General features: G+C 35.6%; 1 protein-coding gene across 2 annotated transcripts; it reads right to left on the reverse strand.

Moving 5' to 3' along the window:
- Window positions 1-7,603: 7,603 nt before the first annotated feature.
- On the reverse strand, window positions 7,604-11,449 carry LOC104092549 (FCS-Like Zinc finger 14-like). 2 transcript variants are annotated; one of them, XM_009598173.4, is made up of 3 exons: window positions 10,468-11,449; window positions 8,785-8,842; window positions 7,604-8,100 (listed from the first exon to the last, which is right to left on the reverse strand). In XM_009598173.4, the coding sequence occupies exons 1-3, from the start codon at window positions 11,001-11,003 to the stop codon at window positions 8,080-8,082; spliced, it is 615 nt and encodes a 204-aa protein (XP_009596468.1). In that variant the 5' UTR covers window positions 11,004-11,449; the 3' UTR covers window positions 7,604-8,079. The 2 variants fall into 2 exon arrangements, with proteins under 2 accessions (XP_009596468.1, XP_009596467.1); XM_009598172.4 differs by lacking the exon at window positions 8,785-8,842.
- Between the last annotated feature and the right edge of the window lie 7,493 nt (window positions 11,450-18,942).

Consider the following 18,942-nt stretch of genomic DNA (forward strand, 5'->3'; position numbering starts at 1 on the left):
ACTTTTCGTGCAGATCTTGGAGATGAGATGCGGTGGATGACGAAGTCGGGCATTGAATATGTACCTGCATTCCAGATATAAGCTGACACTTATTCTTGGTAGTTTAGGATGTGTACTCTATTAATGTATACTCAAATAAATGTCGTATTTATTTTTCATACCAGCTTTGTGAATTAAGAATCTTAGTGGCTCATGACTTGTATTAACAATCCTTAGGATTTTGTATAGAAATTAGTTATTTTATTCATTGATTATGGGTGCTATTTCATTTGGGTTGTATTATTCATTGTTTGGCTTACCTAGCATGTTGGGGTTAGGCGCATCATGACTAGGTGGGGTTTTGGGTCATGACAAGTTGGTATTAGAGCTCTAGGTTCATAGGTTCTACGAGTTATAAGCAAATGTCACGTAGAGTCTTGCGGATCATTATGATGACGTCCATACTTATCTTCGAGAGGCTATAAGGAATCTAGGAAACTTCATCTTTCTTTCCTTGTCATGCGACACTAATTATGCTTGAGGCTTATATCTTTGATTTCTTTCCATTCACTCGTATGTGATGTTGAGCATTCAGTATTAGTTGTGCACCGATGGCTTGTGATGTCGTGGATGAGGTGTGAGATATGTCTTATGTGTTGAAGGTAGGCTAGTCTAGAGGACTTGAGGCCAGGTATAAACCGCAACTTGGGCTCGACATATTCAGTTGTATAAGTATGTGAATTTAGAATCTTACGTTCGGAGGTGTACTTAGTGGTGTGGATTGATGGCTCAGTGAATGGCTAGATAGCTATGTGATGAGTATTATGTGACTGAGGACTATGCCTATATGGTTGGATATCACAGAAAGGAGTTGCTTGGGATGCAAAGGGCTATGGATGCTTGATTTTTGCCTTGATGTGTCATATAGTCTTAAGAAATAGATGTGTTGGTAGATCTTTTAGTTGTTTATTTATGGAATAAAGTGGATGCTGGTATCTTGTTGACGAGTGTAGACTCAGAAAGACTAATTGTGACGACCATGCCATCTATTTTGAGTATTATATATTCATTACCCTTATTTGATGCTTTGCACATGTATAATTGTGGTTACTTAACTTGCTAGAGTGGTTAGTTTGGTTTTGGGAGAGTTTTGGATTGATTTGGGACACTTAGTCCCTTGGTTGGAGCTTAAGTTGTAAGAGTTGACTGGAGATTGACTTTTGTGTAGACGACTCTAAAATGGTATTTTGCCAGTTTCAATAGATTCGTATGGTGGTTTTTGACTTAGGCGTATGTCCAGATTTGGATTTGGAGGTTCCCAGGTTGTTTTGGCTTGAAATGGTAAAAGTTGAAAAGCTGAAAGTTTGGAAGGTTGATAGGACTGACCGAGAGTTGACTTTATTGAGATCGCATTCGGATTTTAGTTATGGGAGTTGGAATAGGTCCGTTGTGTTATTTGAGAATTGCATGCAAAACTTGATGACATTCTGAGTTGATTCGATATGGTTCGGCATGAGTTTTAGAAGTTGAAAGTTCGTTAGTTCATTAGGATTGAATTGAGATGTGATTCATAGTTTTGACGATGTTTTGGGTGATTTGAGGCCTCGACTAGGTTCGTGATATATTTTGGGATTTGGTTGGAGTGATTGGACGGGGTCCCGGGGGCACCGGGTATGTTTCAGATGAGTCTCAGATCATTTTGGTTAAGTTGAACTTGACTGAAGATTTTAGGTCTGGTGCAAACACACCTGCGGTTAGGGGTGCACAGATGCGATGGCGGAATTTTGAACACAGATGCGAAGGAGGAGGCTAGGAGCTGGGTCCGCAGATACGAAAGATAGGGCGCATCTGCGATGCTGGAGGCATAGAAGCGCGACCATAGATACGGCTGGGTGACCGCAGAAGAGGGATGTCAGGAGCCAAGGGAGTATCGTAGGTGCGGTCCTTTTACCGCAGATGCGGTCTAGTATACACAGATGCGGAATCACTGGCAGGTTTTATATTTCGAAGGGTTTGATTATTTTCTCATTTTGGAGTTGTGGATCTCGACTAGGGGCAATTTTTGGAGGACTTTTCATTACAATTGAAGGGTTAAGTAATCCTTACTTGATTTTTGTATTAGATATTGCTTACCCATAGTTTATTACACTTAATTTGTAAGAATTAAAGGTGGGATTTGGGGGGGGGGGGGTGGACTATGAACTTTGTCACGGCCCAAACCTGGGAAGGCGTAGCCGGCACTCGGTGCCATACTCTACCCCAGCGTACCAATCTGTAACTATGAACTCTGGAGGAATAGTCCTCAACTTAGGCCGACGAGGCCTACCTGCAAGCTGACAATACCTATCATCACAATCGAGGCCATATTCTGAATTATCTGGAAATAATGTCTATCTCATCCGAGGGGTAGACGTACCCAATATGTCATATACATAATTGTGCGGGCTGGTGAGGCTTCCATGAACGTCTACAACCAGCAATGCCAAACTGAACATGCACACAAGGTTGGCAAGCCCACAATACTAACATATAAAATATACAGGACTCGTCTACAAGCCTCTAGCGATAACAGAATTGTATCATGGTCGAGATAGGGCCTTGACTTACCCATCAAACCTAAATATACAATATGGACTCCAAAGTCTAAACCCGGTAACTCTGGGGGAGTGGAGCTTACCAATCAAGCTAAGGTTTAGTTCTGTCTACTGGGAAGATCTATTCGGCATCTATCCGGACCTGCATGCATGAAATGCAGCGTCTCCGACAAATGGGACGTCAGTACGAAATAATGTCCCGAGTATGTAAGAAAATAGAATAACTTAAAGATGAAACTGAACTGATAATATAATAACTGAAAGTGACTGGGAGTTAAAGATGATATGAAGATATGCTTACCTGCTGATACTGACTCAACTCTCTCAATAGAGTAAGTAAAATAGTTGTTCGGCTCTATAAGGCTTGGTATGTGTAACTTCTCGGCCGTACTAGGCTCGCTCACAAGCGTTCAACCATACTAGGCTCAATATCTCTGCCATTCTGGGCTCGCTCATAAGCGCTCGGCCATAATATGCTCGGTATATAATTTACCATCTGATCGGAGATTGTCTAATAGGGACCTGGCCATCGATTATAGTTCGGTGGTGGTAAAAATACTGTAATACTGTATTTATAGACCCTCTGCTTTCTTGAATGAAAGAAGACTTTACTTAACTGAATATAAAGTCCCTATAAAGGAGAATACTATAACTTATGAGACTAGTATAATGTACATGACTTCAGGAGTACAAACTTCTCTTTATGTTTCGTTATCAAACGCATTTAGTTATGGGATCATGCCAAAATGAAGGAAAGGTTTAGCCTTAACATTCCTTATCACCATCTGCCCAATAACCACGTTGAACTCTTCTCGTCTCACTTTAATCTACAACAACGATAACAATGTTATCGTTAAGCTACGAAAGATGCAACTATCGTACAACGAACGACAAACTTATTTTATATTAAAACGGGCAGCATCTTCCCTGTTTTTATTGCTTTCCCAAGTCCATAAGCCAATAAGAACACATACAACCTTCAACTATATACTTTCAGCACCACAATACACCCAATAGCCCAACAACACAAATCAGTCTACACAACAAAAAGTGCACAAACATCATCAACGAAACTACTATTTAACATGACGAGTGACAAGCTTGGATTGAATCCCTTTTGAACCCTTTAACCTCAAAATCATCCGTCCATTAACTTAACAATATGTCCTGTATCATATTAAGTACAATTCGACTTCTAACCTCCTATTCATCTCCTAATTCATACTCAAACATCCCAACAATCCAACAATAACAAGAAGTACAACTTTCCACTGTTATATTGTCCTTTCTCTTCTTATTCACAATACTAACAACAAGTTCGACATGTAGATAATGTATTTATAATAATAATATCATAAAAATTATTTTTCAAGGTTTTCAACCATTTATATTTCATGGGAACAATCCTTCCAAAACAGTCAACTACGAATAATAGCATCTCAAACTATTTTAAATATCCTCTTATAGTATCTTGCTCAAATAATGCAACCAACATACAAACAACTTCAAGCACAAGTAGTAGAGTATTATAAATACCTAAACCAACAACAACCACTTGAAATTTCTGCCAAACACTGCTCACACCAATCCTCAATGACAACACAACCTCAAAGAGGTATTGTTCTTCACTAGAACTAACTTTTGATGTTGAAATATAGTGTAATCACTTAGATTCACCTTCAAACCCTTATGGGACCTGTTTAGGAGGGCCAGGAGGAGTGTAGGGACGACGTTGTAGAGATGGCAATGGGGCGGGGCGGGTTCAACCTTAACCCGTGAAGATTTCAACCCGCCCCGCATAAGAAAATTTTCAGTTTTCATCCCGCCCGCCTCCACCCGCATAAACCCGCTCCGCCTTACATAGCAAAAAATTTCTATTTTTTTTTTAATTTTGATGAGTAATTTTTGCCCTATTATTATATTATGTCTAAAGCTTCCCGTTCTTATTTACATACATAAAATTATGAGAAAGAGAAAACAATAGTTCGATAAATGAGACAAATTTATCTAAAAATTATTAAAAAGATCACTGCAATCCACTACGTGATCTATACTGTCTACGAATTTTTGGTAATTGCAGAGTTTTTTTATACAAAAAATAAGATTTTGGTGTATGTAGTTTGGAGCAGCTGACTTGTGCCAGGTGAGTTCAAAACATCTAAACTTTACCAAAAGATAATTTTCTGTATTGTATTCATGAAACTCTATTAATTATCTTTCAGATTTTTAAAATCTTTCTTGTCAAATTAACATTTTAAATGTTAAAAAACACTCAATTATATATGATTGATAGCCAATGGAAGAAGTATAATTTTGTGAACATGCAATTTATGTAGAGAAAAGCAGCAAATTCAGGATGGTATTAGTCAAAAGTAGGTCACCCTCAACCGTGCCATTCCTACTTGCATTACTGATTCCTATGGACAGGAGGAGTTGAACTCTCAAAAAATGCAACATTAGCACGGGATAAGTAGATGAGCTAAACCTCCTGAATATAATATTCACCTATGGAATAATAAAGAATTCTATAGAATCTGAGTAGGTGATCATTGCACAATCAAAATGGGATTGAATTCTTCGTCTATGCAATAATATGCAGCATTGTCTCCCTTAAATTATTTTTATCTCCTTTTTTCTTATTTGGTTAAGTTCCACGTCCATATATCAACACACTTAACAAATATTGTATTTGTATATCACACATCCGTACTTGAAACTGAACATGGTTTTTTTCACCAACCCCTTTTATTAAATCATTCGAGTTGCTTAATTCAATGAAATATTGAATATAGAGTATGAACAAGTCTGCATATATATATTGTCACTTCATATCTACACCTTTCATTTCTGGACACTTTTTGAGAGACTGTGTCGTAATCGTTTTTATACATTTTTTAAGTTGTCTGTGAAGTATGCTAAGTAGCATAGTACACTAAGTAATTTTATGATCGATAATCTATTCTTCCCAAACGCAATATTGACGAAATTCAATAAATCATTCAGGTTCATAATTGGACATAGAAAACCAAATTCTAATTAAAGAATGCTGCTCGTTGGCATTAAATTAAAATAAAATAAGAAATTGTTCCAATTTTTACATTTCTCCTCTTTGTTCTTATATATATACACTAAAATAATATTAAACATTTGCTAACTTTCCATTAAATGAGGAACAAGTCAGTACATAAAACTAAAATAATTTATAAAATCATTCCCCCAATAGAACTTATGTTATTCCATATATAATTGAAAGGATTAAAATCTTCCATTAGAATTTTATTACTCGTTAGGTCATTAAAAAGTATCTTAATCTCCAATAGCTGCAGATGATTATTTTAAACAAATCACATTTACGAGTTTTTGTCTGTTAATAATTAGTCTTACTTTTGATTCTCTTAACCAACCTGGAAACATGCATGCTAGTTGCTACAGCCGGCCGAATTAACAACTACAGAGAATAAAAATTAGAATTAGATCCTGATTAAGTAAAGTTGGATAGCCTAAACCTGATCAGGGAAATTCACTTGTTAAACCATGATGATTAAGATTTTTTTGTTTTCTTTTAATGGAAGCCCTTCCTATAAAAGGGGCGGGGGTTGAAAAAGAGTAATCAAAAAATGATACGATCAAAGTATTTCCCAAATTGCGTTTTCTTTAAACTCTCAACAAAATAATCAACAAAAGACAATAAAAGTTTACCTGAACAACTTTTTAAAGAGATATCTAATTAAATTGTAAAATACACTAATAAAGTTCATAATTTTCACACAATTAAATTTTATTTAACTGATTAATGCGAGTTATTTACAGCATCATTAGTTTAAGAAGATATCGAATTAAATTATAGTATACATTAATAGAGTACATAATTTGCGCACAATTAATTTGTACAGCATCATTAGGTCATCAACATAGGATAGCAACACATATAGAGTCTAGAGGCGAATCCAAGATTTGAAGTTTATAAGTTTTTAGATCTATTTCTTGAAGTTATTGAGTTATAAATCAATAATTTAACATATTCATTAGATTTCATAAAATAAATAAATGATTGGACTAAAGCTACTAGTTCCAAAGTAAGTTATTTAGTGGGTGTTTGGACATAAATTGCAAAATTTCAAAAAAAAGTGAAAATGGTATTTAAAAATTAAAATTGCGTTTAGACATGAATATAATTTTGGGTTGTTATTGAAGTTTTGTGATTGATCTGAGTGAATTTTGAAAAAATAACTTTTTGGAGTTATTTAAATTTTCGAAAAATTCCAAAATGCATCTTCAAATGAAAAATAAAAAATTTACCAAATGCTGATTTCGAAAAAAAGTAAAAAATTTCTTATGTCCAAACGGACTCTTACTGTATCTTTGGTTACCAAGTTAGGATTAGAACAAGTTAATTACTGGATCTTTGAGTTACCAAATAAGATACTAGCTATTATTGTAACTCATCTTAATCTGATTAAAAATTGAACATTGCCGGTGCACTCAAGTGAATTGAGACTAAAAAGCTTATTGGATTCCAACTTCATACCGAAAAGTGCAATATAGTATTCCAACTTCCTAAACCATACATTTGGAATTGCTGTGTGAATCCGTGCATCTCTTCACTAAGAGCCTGTTTGGACGAGCCAGTTTTTAACTGGAAGTGTTTGGAAATAAAAAAAAAAGCTTTAAAAAGTTAAAATCTATTTAAGTTGAAAAATCCAACTTTTTCGAAATTGGCTTAAAAGCCATATTGCTTTGACCAAAGATATTACATTCTTATCCCTTATAATTTTTCTTAATCCCGAAATTACCCTCAATAAAAATATTGTTCTTTTAGCTTCTTTTTTTTTTGTTCCATAACATTTAATTTTTTTGGTCGTTGAATCCTTCCTTTTTTTTTTAATTGGTGTAACTATATTCTAAAATCAAATCATTCATCATATTCTGTATAATGTTAGCTTTAAGGATATTTCAATCATTTTAACAAGAAAAAGTGCTTACCAACACTTTTTCCAAACACTTCACCAACTTGTTTTCAGTTTCAACACTTTTATCCAAACACGTAACTGTTTATTTATAAAACAAGTTACAGCACTTATAAAATGCTTTTAAGCACTTAACTTAAAAGCTACTTTTTTTAAGCCAATCCAAACGGGCTCCAAGTAGTTTCTACCAAACTTCATTACATGCTTTTCCCGGAATGTTTTTTCTTACTCTTCGAGTTGCAGAGATTGCATGCTCAGAATATCCTTAACATAAAAATCTAACATCTCTAAGCCGGTGGGTACCAATTTTTATTCGGGATACCTTTCGAAACCTATATATATATATATATATCGCCCCTTTTATTTATTTTATGTAAAGTTGAAGGTACCATACAATTTTGAGTTGTTATGCCACGGCGACGCCAGTGAAAAACTGCATTGCACCCGAGCAAGGAGAAACAGAGTAGTCGCTAAGCGATTTCATGCCACATTTCTCTTTGTGTTCATCGATTGATATTTGTGTGCAACGACACTCTGCACTACAAAATGCCTTCTCCCCTCTGCAAATATTAAAAGGAAAGAAGTTGTTATTCTATGCTTGAAAGGCAGAAGATAGATCTTTGTTGATTAAAGAAAGATTTTTTCTGTAACAAGTCAAGAGAAAGATATATATATATATATATATTTTAGCCTCAATTATTCTTTACATAAATAATACAGACCACATGACATGCATATACAAACAAGATGTATTAGAGATTCCTGTCACATATTACCTGGAGGAAAATGCCTAAATTTAGTGAACAAACGAAAACCATGTGGAGTTTTCCTACCTAAGTTTGAAAATTGTATCGAAAGAGAAAGCTAACTAAAAGATTTCCAGCAAGGCCAACTTAATTTTGCAGCAACAAAAGTTTACAACTAGCACGACGACGAATATAAAAATTGATTGCAAACAAATTAAAGAAAGCAACAAGTAACTAAAATACCCAGCAGCTTTCTTTACGTGAACATAATCATTAATCAATATGTTGCCGCAAAAACCATCTGGTGGTTATAATTTAATAGCTAATTTGCTTAAATTTATAGAAGCAATCTTCCAATATCTCAAACTTAGAATCAACTTTTTTCCCACGGAATTAAGTAATGCAATAGTTCATGTCAGCGAGTAAAATAACATGACTACTGACATTATTAATCAAGTTGAGTAGATTGTAAGCGACTGACATTCAAAGAGACATAACTTGAGTGTGTAATTCAAGCAAACATGTCCTAATCCAAAACATATGAGAAAGATTCTTCCTGCCATTATGTAAAGATGATGTACAGCATTAAGTTATACAAGTTGGAAGAAGATGCCAACTGCCCAAGAATAATGCTAATTAATAAAGATTAACAATACAACTTCCAAATAAAAACCAGAAAGCAAGGTGGGAAGTACGCTAGATTAGCGTCCAGCTTACTATGGTATGGCATTTGTGACCAAAATTATAAAATTCGCAAGTACTAATACCTTAACAGCTGCAAGAACTACAAATGATCAAGAAAGAAACAGTTGCAAGAAGTACAAATGTAGGTATATCACTTGAGATCTTAAGCACTGGTCATCGGAAACAGTAGATACAAATTCTGAATATCCCTATAACAGAGAGATATCAAGAACGTAGGGAATTGATCAGAGCTAGTCAGTGCCCCTAAGTAAACAAAATACTCATCTTACACAAAGCAGGTCAGGAAGCTTGACATGACAAAAGTTACAAGAATGCATGCTAATAACTTTTGGATAATCTTATGATTTAAAGGCACAGGTCAGTGGAACTTTCATTGTAAACCTACAATAAATAAAAGGGTCACCTTTCTTAATAGTTAGAGCTTTTAGACGAACATACAGAATTTATTTTGACACCATAGCAGGCAAAAAATCCTAGGTTCGGGTCTCAACAGAGGGGTCTATTGCAGGCCTAAAATAAACAAAACAAATATTTCGTTACAGATCTACAAATAAATGAATAGGTGTATCTTCTCCCTAACATTTTAAAGTTTAGACGATACGCTTCACACAATCTAATAGATTTCGATTTCCCAAGGTGAGTCCTCAAATCTTTGATAATCTTTTCATGCCTAAGATCTTTACTTGGAAACTGTCATGCACGTGACCAAGCTAACCCCTCCAAAATGAAGAGACAACGCTCACCTAAACAATCAACTCATTAATACCAGAGTATCTTCTTCCCAAACTATACAAATCCATACAGAAATAACACCCTCTTCAACCAACAAAGCCTTGCTGAAACCGAATTTGGACAATCACAAATTTCAGATCAGATTCAAGAGGAAAAAACTACAGCCTAAAGTAAATTGAAAGGAAAAAGATTAATATCCACTGACATATTCCAACTTGCATATATATATATATATATATATATATATATATGTTCAATGGCAGCAAAAGAAAAAAGCAAATGAGATAAGATATTCATGAAGCCATCAAACATAAAGGTTCTGAGAGGCCACATTAGAAGAAACGGTTTTCTCCTTAAAATCCAGTCAGAGTATGGAATGATCAGTTCACTCAACCATTTTGCTCAACCACCAACAACCAATAAAAGGTCATGTACACAATTAGTTTTTTGGTGATTAAGATCAACTCATTAAGAGGAAAATTGACCATAAAGACTCTTAATTAGTTCCTCTTATCAAACTTACAGCTGCAAGTGACAGTATATTCTCAATAAGTAACAACAGAAGTACACAGATATGAAGCATAAAATGGAAATTTAGCAAAGAATTTAATCATGCCTTTATATCTCAGATCCAAGAAAGTGTTACCAAAGAGACCAGTAATATAATCATTAACATATTAATAACTACAATAACCAAAACCCCAGAAAAGAAAAAAGCAGAAACTGCAAAATTGAAATTCTAACCTGTACATGAAAATATCCAAACCCTGAAGCTGCTTCTTGCAAAGAAAGCAAGAATTCAAGAAATCAGCTGTCCTAAATTTCATTGTATCACCATGATTAACAGTAGCAGTAGCAGCTTTTTGGGAGTTGGTGTTTCCTATGAATTCACCATCAAAATACTCTCTTTTCTTAATCAAATTGGTACCCACATGAGAAATCACACACGTGTACTCCTCACACATCTCCATTTCTTCAGTACTTGGCCTCTTACTCTTCTTCTTCTTCTTAGTTTTATTATTATTACAATTATTATTACTATTATTAGCAGTGAAAATTGGGATTGGGTTTGAACTAGTTGATCTTGGAGATATTGCAAGAATTGCAGCTCTACTATTATTACTGTTATTAGTCAAAGCTGCCACAATTCCAAGCCCAACAACAGCACCATTTGGGTCCTCAAATTTCTTAGGAGATTTATTGCTGCCGTTGTGATCAGTGAGGGTAAAAAGGGAAAGATTTATTGACAGCCTCTTCTTGTTTCCTTTCACTTCAGCCATTTCTACACACACCCAGAAAGAGAAAAAGATTGAATTTTTATGGGGTTCTCCTAAATCTCTCTCACACAAAAAAAAATAAAAATAAAAAATAAATCTTTATGGAGTTTTCCCTAAATCCCCTTCCTTTTTTTATCCTTCAGTACAAACCCAAAAACACACAGACACTGTTTTGGCTGGATCTTGGATGAATTTGAACTGGGAGTTTTCAAGAAAATGGGGATTGTTAGGTAGTGGAGCTCTTGGGGTTTAACGGATGTATGTAAATATATAGAGTTATCTAGAGAGAGAGAGAGAGAGAGAGAGAGAGAGAGAGAGAGAGATTGGATGAAGAAAAAAGGCAAAGCACAAGTTTTCTCTCCACTTTTTTCTGGTTCTCCCTCAGTGCAAAGAGGAGCACACACACCTCTCTGGTTTTCAGTGGAAGTAGGAGAATATAAACAGTCACAATTTTTTAACAAAAATCAATAATAGCAATTATTATTTAAATAACATCAATTTTTCAATCATTATCTTGCTCAGTTCATTTTTACCCTTCCAGAAAGATGTGATCTTTGTCATTATCAAGCACACACTTATTTGTTTATTTTAAATCTAAGAGAGGAAAATAGAGTGATAGTATATGTTTAATTTATTTATTTATTATCTTAGGCCGGCACCACTCCAAAATACAATCGAACTATCGAAGTCACCTAGGCCATGAGTCTTATTTATTGCCCATTGACACCTCTAGTACATGTTTAATTATTTCCAAATAAATGGGATCAATCATTTCCATAAAAATAAGATATTATTAGGAAAATGTATACTTTACGGACAAAATTGTGTACACATTGTTTTTATGACTAGGTCACTAGATTTCTTATTGATGTTATTCTATTTTGATATAATTTAATTTGGTCCATAATTATATGTATAGTGAATGTGCCACTGTCAACATCAAAATTAAATGTTGAAGTGATTGAAGTTTTTATTAGATATTTCTTTCACTTTCTAGTTCAATTAGAAAAACGTTTAATGTCAGCAAATTGATATGTCATCACTTTAATATAGGTTCACAACATCTGACTTCGTTATCATCTGACATTACATTTCCTTTTTTTTTTCCTTCCTAAATTCTTTTATCTTTCTGTAGTGCACTTTGAAGTGCCAAACGTATTTTCTATTGGCACTACAACTTTGTGGCAATAAAGGTATATCTTCGTTCCATAGTTTATGTGAATCTATTTCATTTTTGCTTTGTTCTAAAAAAAATGACTCCTTTTTAAATTTAAAAATAATTTTATTTAAATTTACAATTCTACCATTAATGAGAAGCTTTTATAACTATACAAATACTCTGGTCCCTTTTTGAATTGTTTAAGACCACAAGTTTCAAAAGTCTTTATTTTTTCTTAAACTTTGTGCCCAATCAAACAGGTTCACATAAATTGGAACATGGGTAGTATTACATTTGTATGTTGATATTATTAGGAAAATGCATATTTTTCATAGATGTATAACAAGTGGTATCGTGGTGTTCCCTATTTTTAGATCGCTATTATTATATGATGTTTCATTTGCTTCGGTTATATTAATTCTTTTCTGTTTGTCATAACTGCTACTATGATTTTACTTTTATTGAGCCAAGGGTCTACTTTCACTAGGTAGTACGGTCTGCATATACACTATTCTTCTCAGATTCCACTTATGGGATTAGACTGAGTTTGTTATTGTTGTTGAATTGAGGGTCTTTCGGAAACAGTCTCTCTATCTTCATAAGCTAGGGGTAAGGTCTGCGTACATACCTCTCCTCATACTCCACTTATAGGAATACACTAGATATATTGTTTTTATTTTTTTTGTATTTTAGTATGCAAAATAGCCTCATAGACACTTGTAAATGTTCGGTTTTGACATCTCGGTCCTTCTACTTCACAAAGTTTCATCCAAACACTTATAATTGTTCAAAAGTAATATTTTAAACCCCTCTGACCGTTGACCATGTCTATGTGGCAACTTGACAGTTGAGTTGGACAAAATATATGTATTTCACGCGTAGAAGGAGTGTGAAGGCAAAAATTTAAACCAAGAAATAATTAAAATAAGAAAAGATTAAAAAAAAAGACAAAAATTAAATTTAAGAAAAAAGTCAAAGAGGGTTTCTCTTTCACGTTCTCCTCTCTCCCCTCCATTCCTCCGCTCCCTCCCTCCCCCCCTCCCCAACCCAAAACCTACTGCAACACAGCTATTCTCCACCAGTAGCACCATGGTCGCCCAAATCTGAAGACACCCCAGATTGAGCAACTTTTAATGAGAAATTTCTTTTCCACCTCTCTCCTTTTTCTTCCCAACTACTGAAGACAATCTTTTGCAAGGAAAAGAAATAGAAAAAGTGAAAGAAGATTGCCAGCAAAATTCTTTTATGGTAAGTTTTTCGCTAGAGGAATCTCAAATAATTTTGGGTGGAGTTTGCGGCGATGATTTTTTTGACGAGTCGTTTCTAGTTGATAATTTTTATGGGTGATTGTTAGTGCTATGATGGAATGCGGCTGTGAAAAAGCTTTTTAGGTAAAGGGTGATCGGAGAGGGATCACAGCCATTGGGGGTGAGGCAAATTTTAAGAGTTGTGTTCTAAAAATAAAGGAGTGAAAGAGTGGTCATCGATGGGACTATTTTGATGTTATTGAGGCTGCCATTTTGGACTCTGAATAGTAGAATTTTTATGAAGATTATTTTATTAAAATCTTAAATTGCAGGTACATAATGATGTGGCTAAGTACAAAGAATTCTATGAATTCATTATCGAAACATTATTCCTTGTAGGCTATTTTGAAGCGGTGGTAAAGGTTCGGTGAATGGTGGAGAATAAGGAAGGAGGAAGATAGAGAGGATGGTGAGATGGAAAAAAAGACATATTAAGTTTTTAAAATAATATAAAAAAATTAATTATTAATGATGTATTATAAAAAATTTGATGTGGGCATTGATGTGTCATCCATGTCAGGCTTTTGAAGAACATATGAGGTCAAAAGGGTTTATGTAACAACCCGACCGTTCGTTTTGAGTATTTACATTCCTTTTAACTATTTGAAGTCTTGAATAATTTCCTACGAGGTATTATGACTTGTGTGAATTGTTGGTTTTGATTTTAAGATATTTCGGAGTTAGCTTGGAAGAATGAATTTTCAGGTTGGAAGTTTAAGTTGAAATAGTTGACCAAATTTTGATTTATGTGTTAACGACCTTGGAATTTAATTTTGATGATTGTAATAGCTTCGTATAGTGATTTGAACTTAGAGCATATACGGAAAATTATTTGGAGGTCCGTAGTGGAGTTAGGCAGGATTGAAATGCCGAAAGTTAAATTTTGGGATGTTTGATCGGGGGGGTTGACTTTTTGATATCGAGATCGAAATCTGATTCTGGAAACTTGAATAGTTTCGTTATGTCATTTATGACTTATGTGAAAAATTTGAAGTCATTCCAGATTGATTTGATATGTTTCGGCACATGATATAGAATTTAAATTTTCAAAGTTCATAGATTTTGATTTGAGGTGCGATTCGTCGTTTTGATATTATTCGATATGATTTGAGGCCTCGAGTAGGTCCGTGTTATGTTATGGAAAGTATTGGTATATTTGGTTGAGGTCCCGAGGGCTTGGGTGTATTTTTGGATCATTGGTTGAGAGATTTATAAAGTTAAGAAATTTGGGAGTTTGGACATGGTCAATATCGGATCAAGATGACCTTTTTTCAGTATTTTAAGTGCGCGAGCAGGTCCGTAGCATATTTTATGATTGATATTCATATATAGTTTGTGTCCGGGAGATTCCGGATGAGATTCGGGGTGAGTTTTGAACGAGTCCGGACATTTTGGCACTCTAATATTGTACTGGCATTTTTGGGGGCGCGGACGGCACATTTTTGGGAGTTGAGGCGAAGGAGGGGCGCGGACCGCACATAAAAGTGCGGACAGCAGAAGAATTTCGCGACCGCGCTCAAATTTTTGCGGACCGCGAAATTCTGTCTGCTGCCGCGCTCCAGGAAGTTAAGCAGATCCGCTGGTCCGACTTCGGAAGCCTATATCTTTTGATCTACAAGGAATTTTGAGATGATTCAAAAATGAAAGTTGTAGCGCTTCGTGTCTAGGTTCCAGAAAGGTAAACAATTCATCATTCAGACATATGTAGGGAAAGTTATGGCCAAAATATCAAATCCTAGAAGTGCAACCAAAAGATTTTCGCGGACCGCACCATTTTTTCGCGACCGCGGGACCTGGGGCGCGACCGCGCTTGGAATTTCGCTGACCGCAAAATTGGAGTTCAGAGGATGTACTATATATGTGAGATTTAGGGTATTATTTCACATTTTGGACCTAGGGAGCTCGGTTTGTGACGATATTTCATTGGTTTTTCAAGATATTCATCGGGGTAAGTGATTCTAACTCGAACTTGGTTAATATACATGAATATATCAATGATTTCATCATCTGATTAGTACTCTGAGGTGAAAATTTGGGAAAGATTGTAGAAACTTCATAAAATAAATTTTCAAGATTTGAATACCGATTCGGAGTCGGATTTGAGCGAAATTAGTATGGTTGAACTCGTAATTGGATGGGTTGTCGGATTTTGTGAATTTTGTCAGATTCTGAGATATGGGCCTCACGAGTGATTTTTGGGGCATAATTTCGGATTTTTGAAAAATATTAGTATTTTCTTATGGAATTAATTCCAATGAATATTATTCACCGAAACGAATTAATTGTGACTAGATTCGAGGCATTCAGAGGCCGATTTGCGAGGCAAGGGCATAGCAGAGTAAATAGTTTCACAATCTGAGGTAAGTAACACTTCTAAACTTGGTTCTGAGGGTATGAATTCCCGAATTTGGTATGATATGAATTGTTGAAGGTAACACACATGATAGGTGACGAACATGTAGACGTGCACCGCAAAAATTATGTCTTGAATAAATCCCGTGAAGTTATAAAAATTAAAGAATTATGTTATTATCTGAACATGTGGCACGTGTTAGAGGAATTGAGCTGAGGCTTGTGATAAAGATCGTGTTTAGGTTACGTGCCGATATTTTAGGACCCATGGGGTCGTGTTGTTGTTGAATTAATTATTTAAAAATATATATATATTTCACATTCAGTAATAATTGTCCATTGTGAGGATATTTATGGGATTGAGCTGCGCAACGCAGCATGCCATATTGGCTTTATATATGTTATTATTGTTATGGATCGGGGCTGTCCGCCTGCAGCAAGCCTTATAGGCTTTACTATTATATGGATCGGGACTGACCGCCTGCAACAGGACTTATTGGCTTTACTATTTTATGGATCGAGGCTGCCCGCCTGCAGCAGGCCTTATTAGGTTTACTATTTTATGGATCGGGGTTGCTCGCCTGCAGCAGGCCTTATTGGCTTTACTATTTTATGGATCAGGGTTGCCCGCCTGCAGTAGGCCTTATTGGCTTTACTATTTTATGGATCGGGGTTGTCCGCCTGCAGCAGCCTTATTGGTTTTACTATTTTATGGATCGGGGCTGCCCGCCTGCAGCAGGCCATATTGTCTTTGTATTACGCTTGGGCTGAAGGAGCCCCTCCGGAGTCTGTACACACCCCCAGTGAGCGTAGATGATCATCGATATTCGGGATGGACTTCCTAGGGCATGGACTTGCCTTACTTACTGCTTATATATATATATATATATATATATATATATATATATATATATATATATATATTTGGGTTGGATTTTCCCACGGCATGGACTTGCTTTACTTATTTGTATTGTAATGATTTATCTAGACATGAATTTTGTGAGTATCATTTATATTTAGGGATAAATTATCCCAGGGCTAGATTGGCCTTATACGGTACTGGGTGACTGACTGTCAGTCGATGTGCATATATATACAGGTTGGAACACCCCTGGGCTGGATTGGCCATAAACATTATCGAGTGACCGAATAATTTGTGACCAGTATTTACATGAGGTCTTTCTACTGAGATTTCATATGCCTCATATCATGCAGTACTGATCTATTTCATTTGTACTGAGTTTAATTGTTGAACTTGAAAGCATGCCTACATTTCTGTATCATTATTTTTATTGGACTGTACCTGCGAAGCTTATCATTTCTTTCAGCCCAGAGGTTAGTCTTGTTACTTATTGAGTTAGTTGTACTCATACTATACTCTGCACCTCGTGTGCAGATCCAGGTGCTCCCGAATACGACGATTGCTAGAATTCGGAGTTATTTCTGTTGGAGAATATCAAGGTAGTTACTTGACGACCGAAGACTTGATTCCCTTTCTGTTTAGTTATTGTACTGTTCTATACTTCAGACAGTGATGTTTATCGGTTAGACTTTGAATTCATTTAGATGCTCATGTACTCAGTGACACCGGATTTTGGGAGTGTTATATTTGAAATTGTGAGATTCTTCCGCTGAATTTAATTATTCTGTTTTCAAATTTAAAGGATATGGTGTTTTATTGAGATTTTCGGCTTGTCTATTATTGAGATAGGCGCCATCATGACAGGTGAGATTTTGGGTCATGACAAGTTAGTATCAGAGCTTAGGTGACATAGATCTCACGAGTCATGAGCAGGTTTAGTAGAGTCTTGTGGATCGGTACGGAGACGTCTGTACTTATCTTCGAAAGGCTGCAGAATCCTTAGGAAAATTTCACTTTCTTGTATTCTATCGTGCGAAATTGATTCAACTTGAAACATAACTCTTTGAATTCCTTCCACGTATTCGTATGCGCACATGAGCGCTCGGTATCAGATGTGCATCGCCGACTTGTAATTTTAAGAACGAGGTTCAAGATGTGTATTCTGTGTTTTGGTGATGGGCCAGTCTGGAGGACTTGAGGCCAGGTTTAGACCGCAGCTTAGGCTCGGTAGCTTTAGTTGTAACCTGTACATTTGGACTCATATGTTCGGTAATGTCCGTACGAGTGGAATTTGTGGCTCGATGAGTGGTGGAATGGCTTTGTGATGAATATTATGTAACTGCGGAATGTGTTAGGACGATTTGAATATTATGAGAAGTGTTTCCTTGAAATGTAAATGAAGTCCATTGAGTGCTTTATTTTCGTTTTGATATGAATAGAGAGTTTCTTTTCCGGCAGCGGGGCGTATATGTTGAGACTTGAATTTGAATCTGGTTGAGAAAGTTGACTTGAGTGTTAAGAGAATGAATGCGAGATTAGCGGATGATTGAGGTATTTTATGGTAGGTGTGTCTTGAGCTTGAGAAGATTTTTTGTTGAACTGACTGCGGTATTAAGGCAATAATAAAGTATGGGTATTGTGAGTTATCAAGTATTTTAATCTATGATTTTGATCCAAGTGGGGGAGTCTACTATTGACAATTCAATTTCATGGATATATGTTAAATTTTAGTTTTTGTTTGAGGCATACTTGTGGGTTGGTTACGACTTGTAGAGATTGAGATCGGGGATGACTTGAGTAAGAAAATTTCTTGAATGCGGGTTATATTGCACTTTATGAGATGATTAAATTATTATTTTGAAGGATGTAGTGCGTACGAAGTATGTTCGATTGGTCGTGTTAAGGCAGGGTTACTTCTTTGAGTGTTGATCGTGCTAAAAGAGCACATGTCTTTCGGCCCGTTTGAGGCGGAGTAAATTAGATTTGAGTAGAGTGGATGACTCTCGAGAGAGGTTTCTAACTAATATGGTATGTAATTTACTGGTGACTCAGAGTTTATAATGAGATTCTCGTGCCTTTCACGTGATAGATGCGATGTGTTGTGCCGAATTTAGATTTACATGTACAAGGTGGCGGTTCATTTTTGAAAGAAAGATCACGAATTTTGGACAGAATGGTCAGTTTTAGATATTTAGATGAATGTTATAACTGCTCGATAATCTCCGAGTAGGGTGCACATTTCAAAAGGCGCATTATGTTTTG

Source organism: Nicotiana tomentosiformis, chromosome 11 (genome assembly GCF_000390325.3).
Source record: "Nicotiana tomentosiformis chromosome 11, ASM39032v3, whole genome shotgun sequence".
NCBI lineage: Eukaryota > Viridiplantae > Streptophyta > Magnoliopsida > Solanales > Solanaceae > Nicotiana > Nicotiana tomentosiformis.